Source organism: Pseudophryne corroboree, chromosome 2, assembly GCF_028390025.1.
Source record: "Pseudophryne corroboree isolate aPseCor3 chromosome 2, aPseCor3.hap2, whole genome shotgun sequence".
Taxonomy (NCBI): Eukaryota; Metazoa; Chordata; class Amphibia; order Anura; family Myobatrachidae; genus Pseudophryne; species Pseudophryne corroboree.
Genome location: NC_086445.1, coordinates 239,496,840 through 239,511,978, shown reverse-complemented (window position 1 = coordinate 239,511,978; position 15,139 = coordinate 239,496,840). Strand labels below are relative to the sequence as shown.

The window sequence follows — 15,139 nt, the reverse complement described above, 5'->3', positions numbered from 1 at the left end:
TGTGCATGCGTGGGCTGATGCGCCCCACTAGGGGGTGCTGGGAGGGGTCCAATGGGTAATGTGATAGAAGCCCATCTAAAGATGGTGTTGCCCACCGCATCCAAGCCCTGGGGTCTAGGCTTGGTGGATAAGTAGTAAGCCGCCAAACCTCTGAAAACTGCATTTTTGGAGGTTTGGCTGCATTTTTAACCTTGTGCCAATGATACATCCCTGCAGACCAGTGCCAGTTTGGGGTCCACATGGGCCTGGAGCTGAAAGTGAGTCTATTATGTGACCGATACTGCGGGAGGGGAGGCAATCATTTTGCTGGCTGTCGGGATTCCTAGCGGTCAGGATACCGACACCAGAATACCGTCTCACAGGTCTTATTCCCATTCGTGGGTGTCCACAACACCAATAGAGTGGGATGGGAACCACCGAGACCACTGCGTTGCGAGCGCAACAAGCAAGGGCCTTCATTGCGCACGCCCCCTGCCAGAATTCTGACGGACGGGATGCTGCTGTCAGGATGCTGACAGACGGCATCCCGTCTGTCGGTAAAACATATGTATTCCCTGCGGGAGGACAATTAATTATGGGAGGAAGATGGGGAGGGATGGTCGCGGGCGGGCAGAAGGACTTGGCAAATGGGGGGGGGGGGGGCGATGGAGTAACAGAGGTCTGGAGGACGGGATGAGGCAGAATGGGGGTCATTGTATATATGACAAAAATGCAGATTCATTAAACGGGCATTGAAACGTTGCACTACTTCAATTGGTGTCAGTGTGCAAATCATTGGAGTGCCGCACCACCTCTATTTTGCTAAACTACTTTGCTGTGAGGGCACCCAATGTATTAGTCTATTATGTGGCTGTGCCAGACCCCTACCTCAATCTATATATACAAACATACATACAGTATACTGGCAGTGCACTTATACAGGGAGAAAGGGAGCATAGATGGATACCTTGTGTAGTGAAAGAAGGCTCTTCTCTCCTCCCCAATTACCGGAGGCAGAGCGCAATTAGGATGTGGAATACAAGGCAAGCGTGGTACCAGCTCTTAAACACCGCCTCGCACGTGTGTCCATCCGTCCCGTCCCCCCCTTCCCCACAGCAGCGGGGCAACGGTAGCAGCAGCTCCTCTCCTACCTCCCACAGCAGGCGCGCACCAGCGTACTCTCCTGGGGTTTGCGCTGTAGTGGCGGCTTACAGGAATGAGTCAGTTCAGTGACGTAACTAGAAATTTTTCTCCCCCAAGCCAAAAAATTATTCGCCCCCCCCCCCCCCTCCATAATTGGCAGTATAGAGTGTGTGGCTTCATTGGGATGGGCATGGCTTACCATAAAGGGGTGTAACATTGCAGGAAAAGACTGCGTTATACCCCAGTTTTCCAACCTGCACGCCCAGGCGGGAAAGAAAATTAATCCTGATTCATGCCCCTTACATTATTTGTAATTTTTCCTCCTTATAGTAATGCCCAGTATACATTATGCCACATACTGCAGTGGCCCTTAGACATTATGCCACACACAATAATGCACATGACACAATATGAACACACCATAATGCCCCCGACACATTATGCCACACACCGTAATGCCCCCGACACATTATGACAGGAATCGTAATGCCCGTTATACATTATGCTACACACTGCAATGCCCCTGATACATTATACCACACACCGTAATGCCTGTGACACATTATGACAGGAATCACAATGCCCGTTATACATTATGCTACACACTGCAATGCCCTTGATACATTATAGCACATACAATGTCTTTGACACAGTATAACACACACCACAATGAGCCTGAGACATTATACCACATATCACAATGCCCGCGATATAGTATACCATACACCGTAATGCCCGACACATTATGACACACACCGCAATGTCCGTGATACATTATGCCACACACCGTAATGCCCATTATACATTAAGTTCTACAGTAAGGCTTCTAATTACTTTTAAATTACCTGCTCGTTGCCAGGGGTTTCATGCTCTTGGTTCCATGCACGGTGCCAGGGGTTTTCATGCTCAGGTTGTCATGCTCGTTGCCAGGGGTTTCATGCACTGGGTGTCATGTTCGTTGCCAGCGGTTTCATGCTCTTGGTTCCATGCACGGTGCCAGGGGTTTTCATGCTCAGGGTGTCATGCTCGTTGCCAGGGGTTTCATGCACTGGGTGTCATGCTCGTTGCCAGCGGTTCCATGCACGGTGCCAGGGGTTTCATGCTCAGGGTGTCATGCTCGTTGCCAGGGGGTTCATGCACTGGGTGTCATGCTCATTGCTAGGGGGTAGTGCGTGTTGCTAGGGCCGTGCTCCCAGTGCCACATATGCCCTCAGTGCCAGATATTCCCCCACAGTGCCAGGTATATGCACCCAGTGCCAGATATTCCCCCACAGTGTCAGGTATATGCCTCCAGTGCCAGGTACATGCCCCCAGTGCCAAATATACCCCCCCAGTGCCACATATGCCCCCTCAGTGCCTGCTCCCCCACAGTGCCAAATATTCCACCACAGTGCCACCTATGCCCCCTCAGTGCCAGCTATATGCCCCCAGTGCCAGATATTTCTCCACAGTGCCAGGCATATGCCCCCAATGCCAGATATTCCCCCACAGGGCCAGGTATATGCCCCCAGTGCCAGATATTCCCCCACAGTGCCAGGTGTATGCCCCCAGTGCCAGATATTCCCCCCACAGTGCCGGGTATATGCCCCCAGTGCCAGATATTCCCCCACAGGGCCAGGTATATGCGCCCAGTGCCAGGTATATGCCCCCAGTGCCAGATATTCCCCCACAGGGCCAGGTATATGCCCCCAGTGCCAGATATTCCCCCACAGGGCCAGGTATATGCGCCCAGTGCCAGGTATATGCCCCCAGTGCCAGATCTTCCCCCATATGCCCCCAGTGCCAGATCTTCCCCCACTGTGCCAGGTATATGCCCCCAGTGCCAAATATACCCCCCTCCCCAGTGCCACATATGCCCCCCGCCCCAGTGCCAGGTCTCCCCCCCCAGTGCCAGGTATATGCCCCCCAGTGCCAGGTCTTCCCCCACAGTGCCAGGTATATGCCCCCAGTGCCAAATATACCCCCCTCCCCAGTGCCACATATGCCCCCCGTCCCAGTGCCAGGTCTTCCCCCCCAGTGCCAGGTATATGCCCCCCAGTGCCAGGTATATGCCCCACAGTGCCAGGTATATGCCCCCCAGTGCCAGGTCTTCCCCCCCAGTGCCAGGTATATGCCCCCCAGTGCCAGGTCTTCCCCCACAGTGCCATGTATATGCCCCCCAGTGCCAGGTCTCCCCCCCCCAGTGCCAGGTATATGCCCCCCAGTGCCAGGTATATGCCCCCCAATGCCAGGTATATGCCCCCCAGTGCCAGGTCTTCCCCCCCCAGTGCCAGGTATATGCCCCACAGTGCCAGGTATATACCCCACAGTGCCAGGTATATACCCCACAGTGCCAGGTATATGCCCCCCAGTGCCAGGTCTTCCCCCCCAGTGCCAGGTATATGCCCCCCAGTGCCATGTATATGCCCCCCAGTGCCAGGTCTCCTCCCCCCCCCAGTGCCAGGTATATGCCCCCCAGTACCAGGTATATGCCCCCAGTGCCTGCTCCCCCCTTGTGTTGGAGGGACATGGAGCGCATCGCGCGTCTCCTGTGTCCCTCCCTGGCTCTCTCCCCCGGCCGGTCTAATACAGGAAGTGCCGGTTCGTGAGCCAATCAGAGCTCACGAATGGCACTTCCTTAGACCGGCCGGGAGAGAGCCAGGGAGGGACACAGGAGACGCGCGATGCGCTCCATGTCCCTCCAACACAGCAGGGAGGGAGACATCAGATTGACATGCGGGCGCTCGTCCGCATGTCAATCTGTGTAATGTCAGAGGCGCCACTGCGAGGCGCCCTCTGCGGGTCAGGAGCCCGGCGGCAGCCGACTCCGCTGCCTCCCGGACTTCCGCCCCTGCATGAAAGCAAGGACCTGTAAAAACACCTTTGCGGCTGCCAGGAAAAGGTAAGTCACTGCTGGGCCATCAGGGAGAATATGTTGACATGTTAACATGTTGACATTTCATCAATGTCTACATGATGAATGTCAATATGGTCAATGTCGACATTGGCAATCCAAATATAAAATGAACTGCTGGGCCCAGTGCCTTCTCTATATTAGCACGGCTTACTAAAAACAAATAAACAGTGTAACCGGAGAGGTAAATCTAATTATACGGGTGCAGGCTGTGCTTAAAGCAAATGGTGTACCCAGAGAGATACGTACTGTATGATTATACAGATGCATCATACCCAGAAGCCCATGTGCACCACACACCCTGCAATGCAAACAATCCACAAATTGCACACCTTTACATCCCACAACTTCAGCGTCTACACTGATACACATATGTTAAATAGTGCCTGGAGTGCCACCCCAAAACATTATTTTATGTGGCAATAAGAGTAGTGCGCCACAGAGGGACCAGAGGTGTTTAGCTGACAAACCTAGGGAAGTCACATATTTGGAGGATAGAAAATGTGTGTCTTCCCTGTTTAATTGAGCTTAGTGCATTTCTTCCTTGCAGCCTGGTGCAGCTGACAGAAAGTGACTAAGTAACCAGAGAAGGCAAGGTGGCAGTCACATGCCTGTCATTCTGTTGGTGTTGGTGGGGTCTAAGGTATAAAAGACTGTCTGGAGAATTCGTCTGTGTGACCGAAGCCGGAAAAGCTGGCCAGTAACTAGGGGGGGGCGGTCCGAGTTAGTGATAGGGCCGCTTGGGATGCTTCTGTGAGGAGCTGAGGACCTTTGTCAGTGTCCTGTGTGAACACTAACTGTATGGAGGATACTGGTCTGCGGTCATCCTGACAAAATAGACCTTTGAGCACAAGTCTATGCAATATCCCAAAAGGTCAATTTCATAGATTCAAGAGAAACTAAAAGATACCTTTGAAGTCTATGTTTTAGGGGTGAGAAGCAAATGTGTAGAAAATGGAAATCTAATGACCGTATAGATACAATTTGTCTGTATATACTTTTTTGGGGTACCCGGTTGATAGATCTACAGTAAAAAGATAGCCAGTCAATAAGTCAACCCCAAATGGTCGACATGCAAATGGTCATAGGTTGACAGGGTCAAAAGGTCAGCAGGTAAAAAGTAGACAGGTTCAAAGGTCGACATGACAATGGTCGACAAACATATGGTCGACACAAGTTGTTGGGGTTTTTTTTTAAAGGTTTTTCAGCATTTATCATCCATGTGGTGTGGACTATGAATGGGAATCTTGCCCAAAGCATGGCAAGCGAAGCGGGCCCACGAGGTTATACGTCTCCACTACTTTGGCTCAGATATGGTTAAACATACAAAATTACATTAAAAAAAAACCCAAAAACCTTGTGTACGGTCTACCTTTTCCATGTCAACCTTTTGACCCTGTCAACCTTTTGCATGTCGACCATTAGGGGTCGACCTATTGACTGTCTGTCTTTTTACTGTAGCTCTATTGAACCACACTCCTTTTTTTATAACAAGGAAGTAAGCTTAAATCAAACATAAAATTCACAATCATTCTATGATACTCTTCAGTAATTTCCCAAATTACAAATTACAAATCCCAGCAGATGAAAAAAATACATTTAAATATTTTATTGTAAACTCTGATTGATGACAACCCTAATACCATTAAAAAAAACCATAAGTTACTTTCTGACACCTTTCTTTCAATGTGAAACAAATATAAATTCTGGCATTAACACTTTTGAACACAAGGTGTCATCTTTGAGCTTTACAGGACTCATCGATCATGAAAATACAGTACACGATTGAATAGATTTTTGGTGTGTTTATTTGTTAATACAAATAGATTTAGTTGTCATGATTATTTTCAGGGGCACAGAGAGGAAGGTACTGATTACCCGGACCTCAGCATGTCTGGGAGGCAGCACACATACTACTCACAGTAAATATTTTCCCAAGTGGGTTTGGCCATGCCCCTCTAACAACCACGAACACAATATGTCTTGGCAACCCTTATTATCTTATGCATAAAACAATCTAAAGCTCTTAATTTATATATATATCTATATATATCTGTATAGTAATTGTGTAAGTATGACATGTCTCCACAAAGCAACTGGTCTCACTGTGAGTGAGTAGGGATGGCCATCGACTATCGATGTTTCGAAATAATCGATGGTCAATTACCGATGTTAAAAACTTTTACCATAGATGGGGGAGAACTAGATGGTTTCCCGCCATCGATGGTTTACTGCTACCGAATATTTATTTTTTATCTCAGTGTCAGGATACAGAGTTTAGACCCGCCCCCGACACCCGCAAAGAAACGCCCCCAGGTTCTGATTGGCCTGCATTTCATTATACAGAAATGCAGTATAGGTGATGTCAGATTTATATGGAGAAGTCTTCCAAAATACACATGTGGTATCATAAGGAGCAATCCAGTAATAACCTTACTACAGTGAAAATGCCACAGGTCCAGGAATTGCAGTTACCAGGCTTTTGCTGTCTGAGGTCTCACAAGTCAGGGGCATTCAAGCATGTTGGAGGGAGTTTAAGGGACAGTGTGTATTCTATTTGACAAATGTAAACAGCAGTGTATACAAGTACTGATTTAATACATTTGGAAAGTAACAGTTAGTTTGCAGACTGTCCCTCCCAGCATGAGATACTGCAGGGACATGCTTGGATGCCTCTAGACATGCTTGGGTGCCCTAGGCAAATGCCTAGCCTGCCTATAGCTAAGTCCGGATCTGAATGACCCCCTATGTGCTGTAATTAGACTTTGCTATAAGCGGTCTGTTGTACCGAACACTAGGGCATACTTACCTACTTCCTGGCTGCTCTCTCCGGGAGAGAGCAACCAGGTCGGCTCAGCAGGGGGGCGGGGCAGGGCAATGATGAGCAGAAGGGGCGGGGTGGTGGTGGAACATGGGTGGGGTGGAGGTGGTATGGGGGCGTGGTTACAGTGGGGCATCATTTAAGCCACACACCCCACTCTGTAATGCCGATATTACCAGCATTATACTGCAGGGGGCGTGGCTATGATGACGCGATTAAAAAAGAATCAAGTCATCGACTGCCCAGACTGCCCACTTTACTCACTAAGTGGGCGGCCGGGCAGGGGGGACAAGAAGAATCGGGAGACTTGCCTGCTATTTCGCGGGGCCAGGTGGGTCACCCGATTTTCGGGAGCCTCCCGGTCATTCCGGGAGAGTAAGCAAGTATGCATTGGGGTAATCTAAGGACAGCTTTGCATTCTTTTTTGTCTAGGATGTAAACTTTCATCTTGTGCTGGTGACATGTTATAATAATATATTAAATCTACAGGTTTCTGATACAAATCAGCTTATCACAAAAATATAGAGTGTAAAAAACAACAGGAAGCGATCACGGGACCACCTGTCAGGATCCCGGCGGTAACAATGCCGATGCCAGAATCCCGACAGACGGTGAAATGCTGCCGCCCGGAATACCGGCACCACAGGCTTTTCTCCCTCTGTGGGTGTCCACATCACCCATAGAGGGAGAATAGATCCTGTGGCAAGTGCAGCGAGCCACCGTGCCCGCAAGGCGCTTTCAAGCGTTCTCCCCGCTGCCGGCATGCTGGTGGCTGGGATCCCGCTGTCGGGATCATGACAGCCAGGATCCCGGCCGCCGGTAAAAGGTATGTTTTCTCTCAATAAAAACTAGCAAATAGACTATTTAACCACATACAAATATGACAAAAGAAAATTTGAATGAAACAAGCTTATACTAATTGATTCTTACAACATTGCTTATAAACTTTGTTATAGAATCATTATGCAACATTGTAAAATGAAAAATGTAGTAAGCGGTGTGGCCTGTTAGGTGAGTACATGCAATGGTTTCACAGTTGTAAAATGATGGACGTCCCTTTATGCACACGTTAAATTTGACCCTTAAAAGGGCCTGATTCAGAGTTGCATGTAAGCCAGACAGAAAAGCTGACACTTTAGTGAAATAAATGCAGATTTCTGCCTGTATCTCAGCCTGACCGGGATGACAAATATCCCCTTTTCCAGTGCTGCACATAGTATTTTTCAATTTTTTCATTTTTCTTTAGCAGGAGATGAGGCCACGCCTTCTTTTTTGGCCATGCCCCCCATACAGCCCTCATCTGCCTGACTGCACCATCCCCATCTATCAGTTGGTAAAAGCAGATGTCATCAGCAGCAGCAGCAGCAGCACGCTTGGTGAAGGAGTTGCGAATCAAGTCAAATGGATCTTTGTATACTCTCACCTCTTAATACCCTGCAATTCTACCAAATACCCTGCAATTCTACCAACACAACACAACAACTTGGGTTGCTGTATGTGCTGGAGTATGAATGAAGCTGGATTGCCTAGTAATGCTACTCTTCATACAGGCCACTGGTAGTTGTAATGGGAGACTAATGCAGCAGAGGAAGACAAGATGCAGGCTAGCAGGATAGCCTATGGCTGTAGCAGGTTAGCAGGATTTGCCAAGAGCTGGAGGATAGGTAAGTGCAGGTTTACAGGCATTTACTAAAGCAGCATGCTGGGATATATGTAGCAGACTGCAGATTATACTGAACTGATTGGTAAATGTAATACACCCGCACTTATCGCATGGGTATAACACTTCCTGCTTCACCTCTTTACCGAGGCGTATCAGGATGTATTAACATCTCGGATGATGAAGTGGGGGAGTGAAGGGGGCGTTGCCTTCTCTTCTTCACTCCGGGGTAGGGAGGCCAATCCCGGGATCGGGATCGGCGGGATCCCGGGATTTAGGCCCAAAAACGGCCGGGATTCAATCCCGGGATTGGAAGCTCCAGTCCCGGGGATTGAGGGATCAATGTTGAGCGTCCTCAGGACGCTCAGACGCTGCCCGTCTCCCTCCTCCTGTCTCCCCCTGCGCAGCGTGACCTGTGAGGTCACGCTGCGCTTTCAGTAGCCGCCGAGCCGGAAAGTACGGCGGTCTTCACCCGCCGCCTCCTCCTGGCTCACCCTGCACTCACCCGCTGCCTCCTCCCGGCTCCCCTACACTCACCCGCCGGCTCCGCTGCACTCACCCGCCGACTCCTCCTCACCCGCTACCTGGCTGTGCAGGTTTGTACGGGTTTTTTGATGTCTGCAGGGCGGGAGGGGCGGGGCGTGGGGGGTGGCCGGACACAGTCTAAAGCCAATCCCGGGAATCCCGGGATTGACCATTTTTCAATCCCGATACCCGGGATTTAAAAATTGTCCCGGGATTGGCTTCCCTACTCCGGGGGCATGTTCAGCTTCCCCGGAGATGCTGGCTGCCCCCGGAGACTGGGCAGTGTGCAGTGCCGGCTCCTTATCTGTGACAGGAGCCGAGTGCTGCAGAGGATTATCACACTGCAGCACTCGGCTCCTGTCACTGCAGGAGAGCCGGCACTTTGGTGTCACCCCTTCCGAGGGTGACACCTGGGTGCAGGCCGCACCCCCCGCACCAGCCTTCTGACGCCACAGCCCCTGAGTGCTGGAAGCACAACTAAAGCAGACTTCTGAAATGTACTGAACCTGAATGCTGAGAGCAATACAGAAACAGGAGCCAGGGTACTAGGAGTCTATTCATGAAGCAGTGATAAGAGTGGAGAAGTCAGCCAGTGCAGAAGTTGCCCATAGCAACCAATCAGAATTGAAGTAACATTTATAATTTGCATACTATAAAATTATACAGAGCAGATGATTGATTGCCATGGCAACTTCTCCACTGGATCACTTCTCCACTCTTTCTATTGCTTCATGAATAGACCCTTGCATAATCTATGTTACAAATTGTACTGTATAGAGAAAAAAAATGTTTTCTGCGCTGTGATTGAGCTGCTTGTTGGAAAAAAGGGGGAATTATAAAAATGTATAAACAAGCGCTGTTTTTGTGTGTGGCACCTGAAAAAAAAGATTGGTTAGTGGTAATGTTTACAGCTTTTTTTGTGATGACCAGTCCGTGAAGAAACAACCTAACTTTCCCTAGGCCGGGAGCAAGGTAGGGAAAGTTAGGTTGTTTCTTCACGGACTGGTCATCACAAAAAAAGCTCCAAAAGGAGCTGTAAACATTACCACTAACCAAGCGCTTGTTTATACATTTTTAGAAATTGTACTGGTTTAAATAGTGCACCCTAAGCATTGCTAGACTGTGCGAAACATGTGACTAGAGTTGCTAAGAGCTAGTTGGCAGAGAAATCATGTGACACTGTCCAACATAGTGGCGTCCATAGTCAAGAGTGGCGGGAACCTCCAGGTGGAGGATGCCAGCCACATTTTTGATAAATGTACCAACCAATCCTCTTCTGTCATTTTACAGGCTGTGTTTGAAAAATGACAGGAGCTGAGTGGTTGGCACTTCTGAGTGGTTGGCACTCTCTCTGCCTTATCTCTCTCTAAACTTTGATAAATGACCCCCTTATAAGAAACTTGGGGGTGCTGTATACGTCCAGCGGAGGGCGCAAATGGACACTGATTTACACCGACAGACCTGGTAATGGGGCCCTGTGATCCGGAGTCTGACATTATGCAGGATCCTACACATGCGCAATCTGGTACATATTGGGGGTAATTCTGAGTTGATCGCAGCAGGATTTTTGTTAGCAGTTGGGCAAAACCATGTGCACTGCAGGGGAGGCAGATATAACATGTGCAGAGAGAGTTAGATTTGGGTGGGTAATTTTGTTTCTGTGCAGGGTAAATACTGGCTGCTTTATTTTTACACTGCAATTTAGATTGCAGATTGAACTCACCACACCCAAATCTAACTCTCTCTACACATGTTATATCTGCCTCCCCTGCAGTGCACATGGTTTTTCCCAACTGATAACAAAGGGGGTCATTCCGAGTTGTTCGCTCGTTGCCGATTTTCGCAACGGAGCGATTAAGGCAAAAATGCACATGCGCATGGTACGCAGTGCGCATGCGCTAAGTATTTTAGCACAAAATTTAGTAGATTTACTCACGTCCGAACTAAGAATTTTCATCGTTGAAGTGATCGGAGTGTGATTGACAGGAAGTGGGTGTTTCTGGGCGGAAACTGACTGTTTTCTGGGAGTGTGCGGAAAAACGCAGGCGTGCCAGGATAAAACGCAGAAGTGGCTGGCCGAACGCAGGGCGTGTTTGTGACGTCAAACCAGGAACGAAACGGGCTGAGCTGGTCGCAATGGAGGAGTAAGTCTCGAGCTACTCAGAAACTGCTAAGAAATTTCTATTCGCAATTCTGCTAATCTTTCGTTCGCAATTCTGCTGAGCTAAGATACACTCCCAGAGGGCGGCGGCCTAGCGCGTGCAATGCTGCTAAAATCTGCTAGCGAGCGAACAACTCGGAATGAGGGCCAAAGTTCCTGCTGCGATCAACTCAGAATTACCCCCATTGTGAGATCTCTACACAGACAGAATTGTGTGCAATCTGAATCAGGCCCTTAATCTGTGTATTTGTAAAGCACATACTGTACCTGAACACTAAGTACAGTAGACTAACTTTATACAAGTGCTGAAAATGTGACATACAGTACTTACATAATCAAACTTTTCAGCCTTGGTAGAACCTTGCTAAATACAGAGACATAAAAACAAGTATTAGTATCCCAGAATATGTTTAATTCTTTATAGGGTTTTCAAAACAGGGGTTACAAGGAAAGAGGCACATACAATACAATAAAATAAATACACAGACTGACAGAGATGAATGCATTGTCACTGGTAGGTTGACATGGATGTGGAAATTGAGAGGAGAATAGAACACCAAGAAAGGGATTAAGGGCCTAATTCAGTATGAAATTCATCAGAGATGCATCCGCATACTGAAGCCCCTGTTTAGTGTGCGCACACGCAGGAGACGCACTGAGCATGTGCACACAGTGAGGCGCAGCGGCATCTCACTTATGTGAACGCCCCTGCCTGATTGACAGGCACAGGCATTCTCAGGGGCCGGGAACTGCGACGCAGTGTTTTGTGGGTGTCGATACGGCATTGGGGGAGTGCAGTCCGGACACATCTCCGTTTGGGGGGCGGGCCGCGGCGGCTGCATGATGTCACACGCAGCCGCTCAAAACATGGCCGCTCCGCGACTGCCTTCGCAGCTAGGCTGTGGAGGCAGAGGGCTACCCTAAAGATGCAAGCACATCACTAAACTTGCATTTCAGCAGTTGGGGGACACGGCATGTGGGGTGGCATTGCCCTGTGCTGGGCAGCTCCCCGCATGCTAGAGAAAGGAGTTGTAGTGTTGCGATTTCTTGCAAAACTACAACTCTTGCTGAATTAGGCCCTATGTTGTTTTTTTCAAACTCATAAGGTAGTAGCTCAATCCCGCTAGGGGAAAACCAAAGATGTGGAGGTTTTCTATTGTAGGGGTGTTATGTGTAACGGTGAAAGTGGTAGGGTAATATAAAGTGTAGAAAAGGCATCTAGCCCCCAGGATAGCCATGAGATGTATCTGTTGAGGGCACAAGAAGACCCAGGCCAACAAGGTTTCTTTGAATCTAAGAAGCAGTGTGATTTGGATTAGTCATGCCTAAGAACAGTGAAGTCTATTCATGAAGCGGTGGAAGGAAACTGGAGACCAAAGCTGGGTACACACTATGTGATAGACAATATGATATATATTGTTTAGATGTAGATTAGAATGATATATCACACACATCGTATATTCTGTACCCACGATCCGTCATTCCCAGCCGCTGTTCATTGGATCGTTCCATCTGATGTGCTGCATGGACAACCATGGAAAATATACATGAAAGGAGTTATGGTGGCAAATCAGGGAGGGTCTGTATCCCCATAATGCTTTTTATCTGACAGTTTGTTGTTGACCAGTATCATACACTGGTGGTAGCTAGGGCAATAGAGAGCCTGGCTGGGCCCAGGTACTTTTCATGGGGTGTGGCCTAATCACAGGAAGTGTGGTCATGCACCCTTAGAAAACTTACCAACATTTTTTATTTTCCGTGCCTCCCTAGCCACACTGCAGCCCAGCGCACAGAAGCGTGTGTTGGGCTGAGGAGAAAAGCTGTAGCTGCTGCTGACAGGTAAGGGGGAGGGGGTGGGGTAGACCTGGGCCCCCACTGGGCCCCTCTATCAGACCTGGGCCTGGGTAATTAGTACCCCCACTCTCTGCGCCACTGGTGGTAGCACACGTTCATAATGGTATCCAGCGTATACCCAAGACTTTATGATAGCTGGCTTTGGACACAAGAGGAGAGAAGTTTACAATTAGATTATATATTGGCTAATATACAATTAGCCACTAAACAGTGAGTGTGAAGAAAGATCTTAGCCCATGGTATATGTGTCAACATAATGTAGAGTTCAGTCTCGGTTTTTGACACAAAAGATGAAGTTCACAACATATTATATCAATTTATCAGGTGTTTCCTACGAAACTTTCCCAAATGGACTTATTTAAGTAGTGTTTGAGGCCGCATGGTGTCATTTTCTATGGGTGGGTTAAAAGAATCAGCAAATCTCAATCATTGAAGATAGACATCAACATGTATATCTTTTGTTACATAGTCAGTAGTCTGTAAAACACCAGGGGGTAAATTTACTAAGATGGGAGTTCTATTTAAGATGTGATGTTGCCTATAGCAACCAATCAGATTCCAGGTATTATGTTCTAGAAGGTGCTAGATAAATGAGAACTAGAATCTGATTGGTTGCTATGGGCAACATCCCATCTTAAATAGAACTCCCATCTTAGTAAATTTACCCCCAGACCATTTAGTGAAGAGATACTGTTGCACCTATAAAGGAAAAGGAAACGTTGAGTTGCCAATTATTAGGAGCATAAGGGTAGGTTCTAAAGTCAGTACCACTTTCAGTGCTATTAATGTTGAGTAGAGTAGGGAAATTGAGGATTCAAGGTTATATGTAGAAATGGTAACTAAGAAAGCTAACTTTGGGTTTTATGAAGGCTGCATGTTATGGTAAAAGTTATGATAATACTCAATCTTAACACTTGAAATTACTAAAAAAAAAGTAGATTAAGGACCTGAGTAGAAAGGATTCTTTGTAGTTAGAGCAGTATAACAAATGTCAGTATAGCATATGGGAATATTCTAAAGGTTTCCTGTTGACATATAAGATCAGTTTGCCACCCAGCAGAAAGCATTGGAATAGTTTGAAGTGGGTAATTTTTCCGTCAACAAGAACTGAATTATCAAACATCAAAACTACATTCATTAGACTATAGAACGATCCCCATATCACAATGCACAATATTTACTCTAATCAACAGGTGTATTACTTTGTCCTATAAACTATAGATGAGGCAGGTAAACATACTCACTTTAATCAATGAACAATTGACAATTGCTCCAGCATTCACCATGGGGTTGTGCGGTTTATCTAATAGAATGGATACATATACGTGAACCGAGTTAGTTATATTAGACACATTTTTTGACTACCATTTTTTAAGTTTATAATACTAATCTTTATGAACTACAATCGGTATTTCTATTATGACTATATAAATATATAAAACTAAAGGCAGAGGTGTAGCTCGGGCACCATGTTCCTGGAGACCTGTATGCACCACCGGAGAGGAGGGGGCCAGATCAGGTCCTTCACACAGTTCCCCTCCTCTCTTAAATTCTGATGGGGACTAAAGTTTGATCCCTACGTACTAAACTCCGAAAAGTAAAGCTTTCCTGAGTTTGGCCCTGTTGGTTTATGCCATCCTCAGATGGAGTAAACCGATTTTAGTCTGCAGAGGCATTCTTGTAGAAACTGATGCTGTGCGCATTCGCTTTGTCAGATTCTCTGGAGGGGTCTTTTGAAAAAGGATATGTATATTTCAGGGACAACGGTTGGGAGAATGAGTTACATTACAGAGAGAGCAAATTTTAGTTAAAAAAAGAAAAAGTCAGTTGATATGCAGACTATGGGCCTAATTCAGAACTGACTGCAGCAGCAAATTTGTTAGCTAATGGGCAAAACCATGTGCACTACAGGTGGGGCAGATATAACATGTGCAGAGAGAGTTAGGATTGGGTGGTTTCTTATTGTTTCTGTGCAGAGTAAATACTGGCTGCTTTATTTTTACACTGCAATTTAGATTTCAGTAACTTTTTCTGCATGTTATAGCTGCCCCCCCCCCCCCACCCCACCTTACCTGCAGTGCACATGGCTTCGCACATTAGCTA

The 15,139-nt window shown here is 47.5% G+C and overlaps 1 protein-coding gene and 1 long non-coding RNA gene across 8 annotated transcripts in view; one reads left to right on the top strand and one right to left on the bottom strand.

Moving 5' to 3' along the window:
* GLS2 (glutaminase 2) overlaps nucleotides 1–15,139 on the bottom strand; it is a 285,083-nt gene that overhangs the window by 75,182 nt on the left and 194,762 nt on the right. For all 6 annotated transcript variants that reach the window (XM_063952557.1, XM_063952563.1, XM_063952561.1 and 3 more), the window contains 2 exons: nucleotides 14,281–14,339; nucleotides 11,514–11,546 (listed from right to left, as the gene is read on the bottom strand). In XM_063952557.1, the coding sequence (XP_063808627.1) occupies nucleotides 11,514–11,546; nucleotides 14,281–14,339 (92 nt within the window). The remainder of the gene's footprint in view (nucleotides 1–11,513; nucleotides 11,547–14,280; nucleotides 14,340–15,139) is intronic.
* The window catches only part of LOC135012582 (uncharacterized), a 101,695-nt gene continuing 90,313 nt past the window's right edge, over nucleotides 3,758–15,139 (top strand). For both annotated transcript variants that reach the window (XR_010211530.1, XR_010211524.1), the window contains exons 1-2: nucleotides 3,758–4,003; nucleotides 8,083–8,500. This is a non-coding gene — a long non-coding RNA (uncharacterized LOC135012582). The remainder of the gene's footprint in view (nucleotides 4,004–8,082; nucleotides 8,501–15,139) is intronic.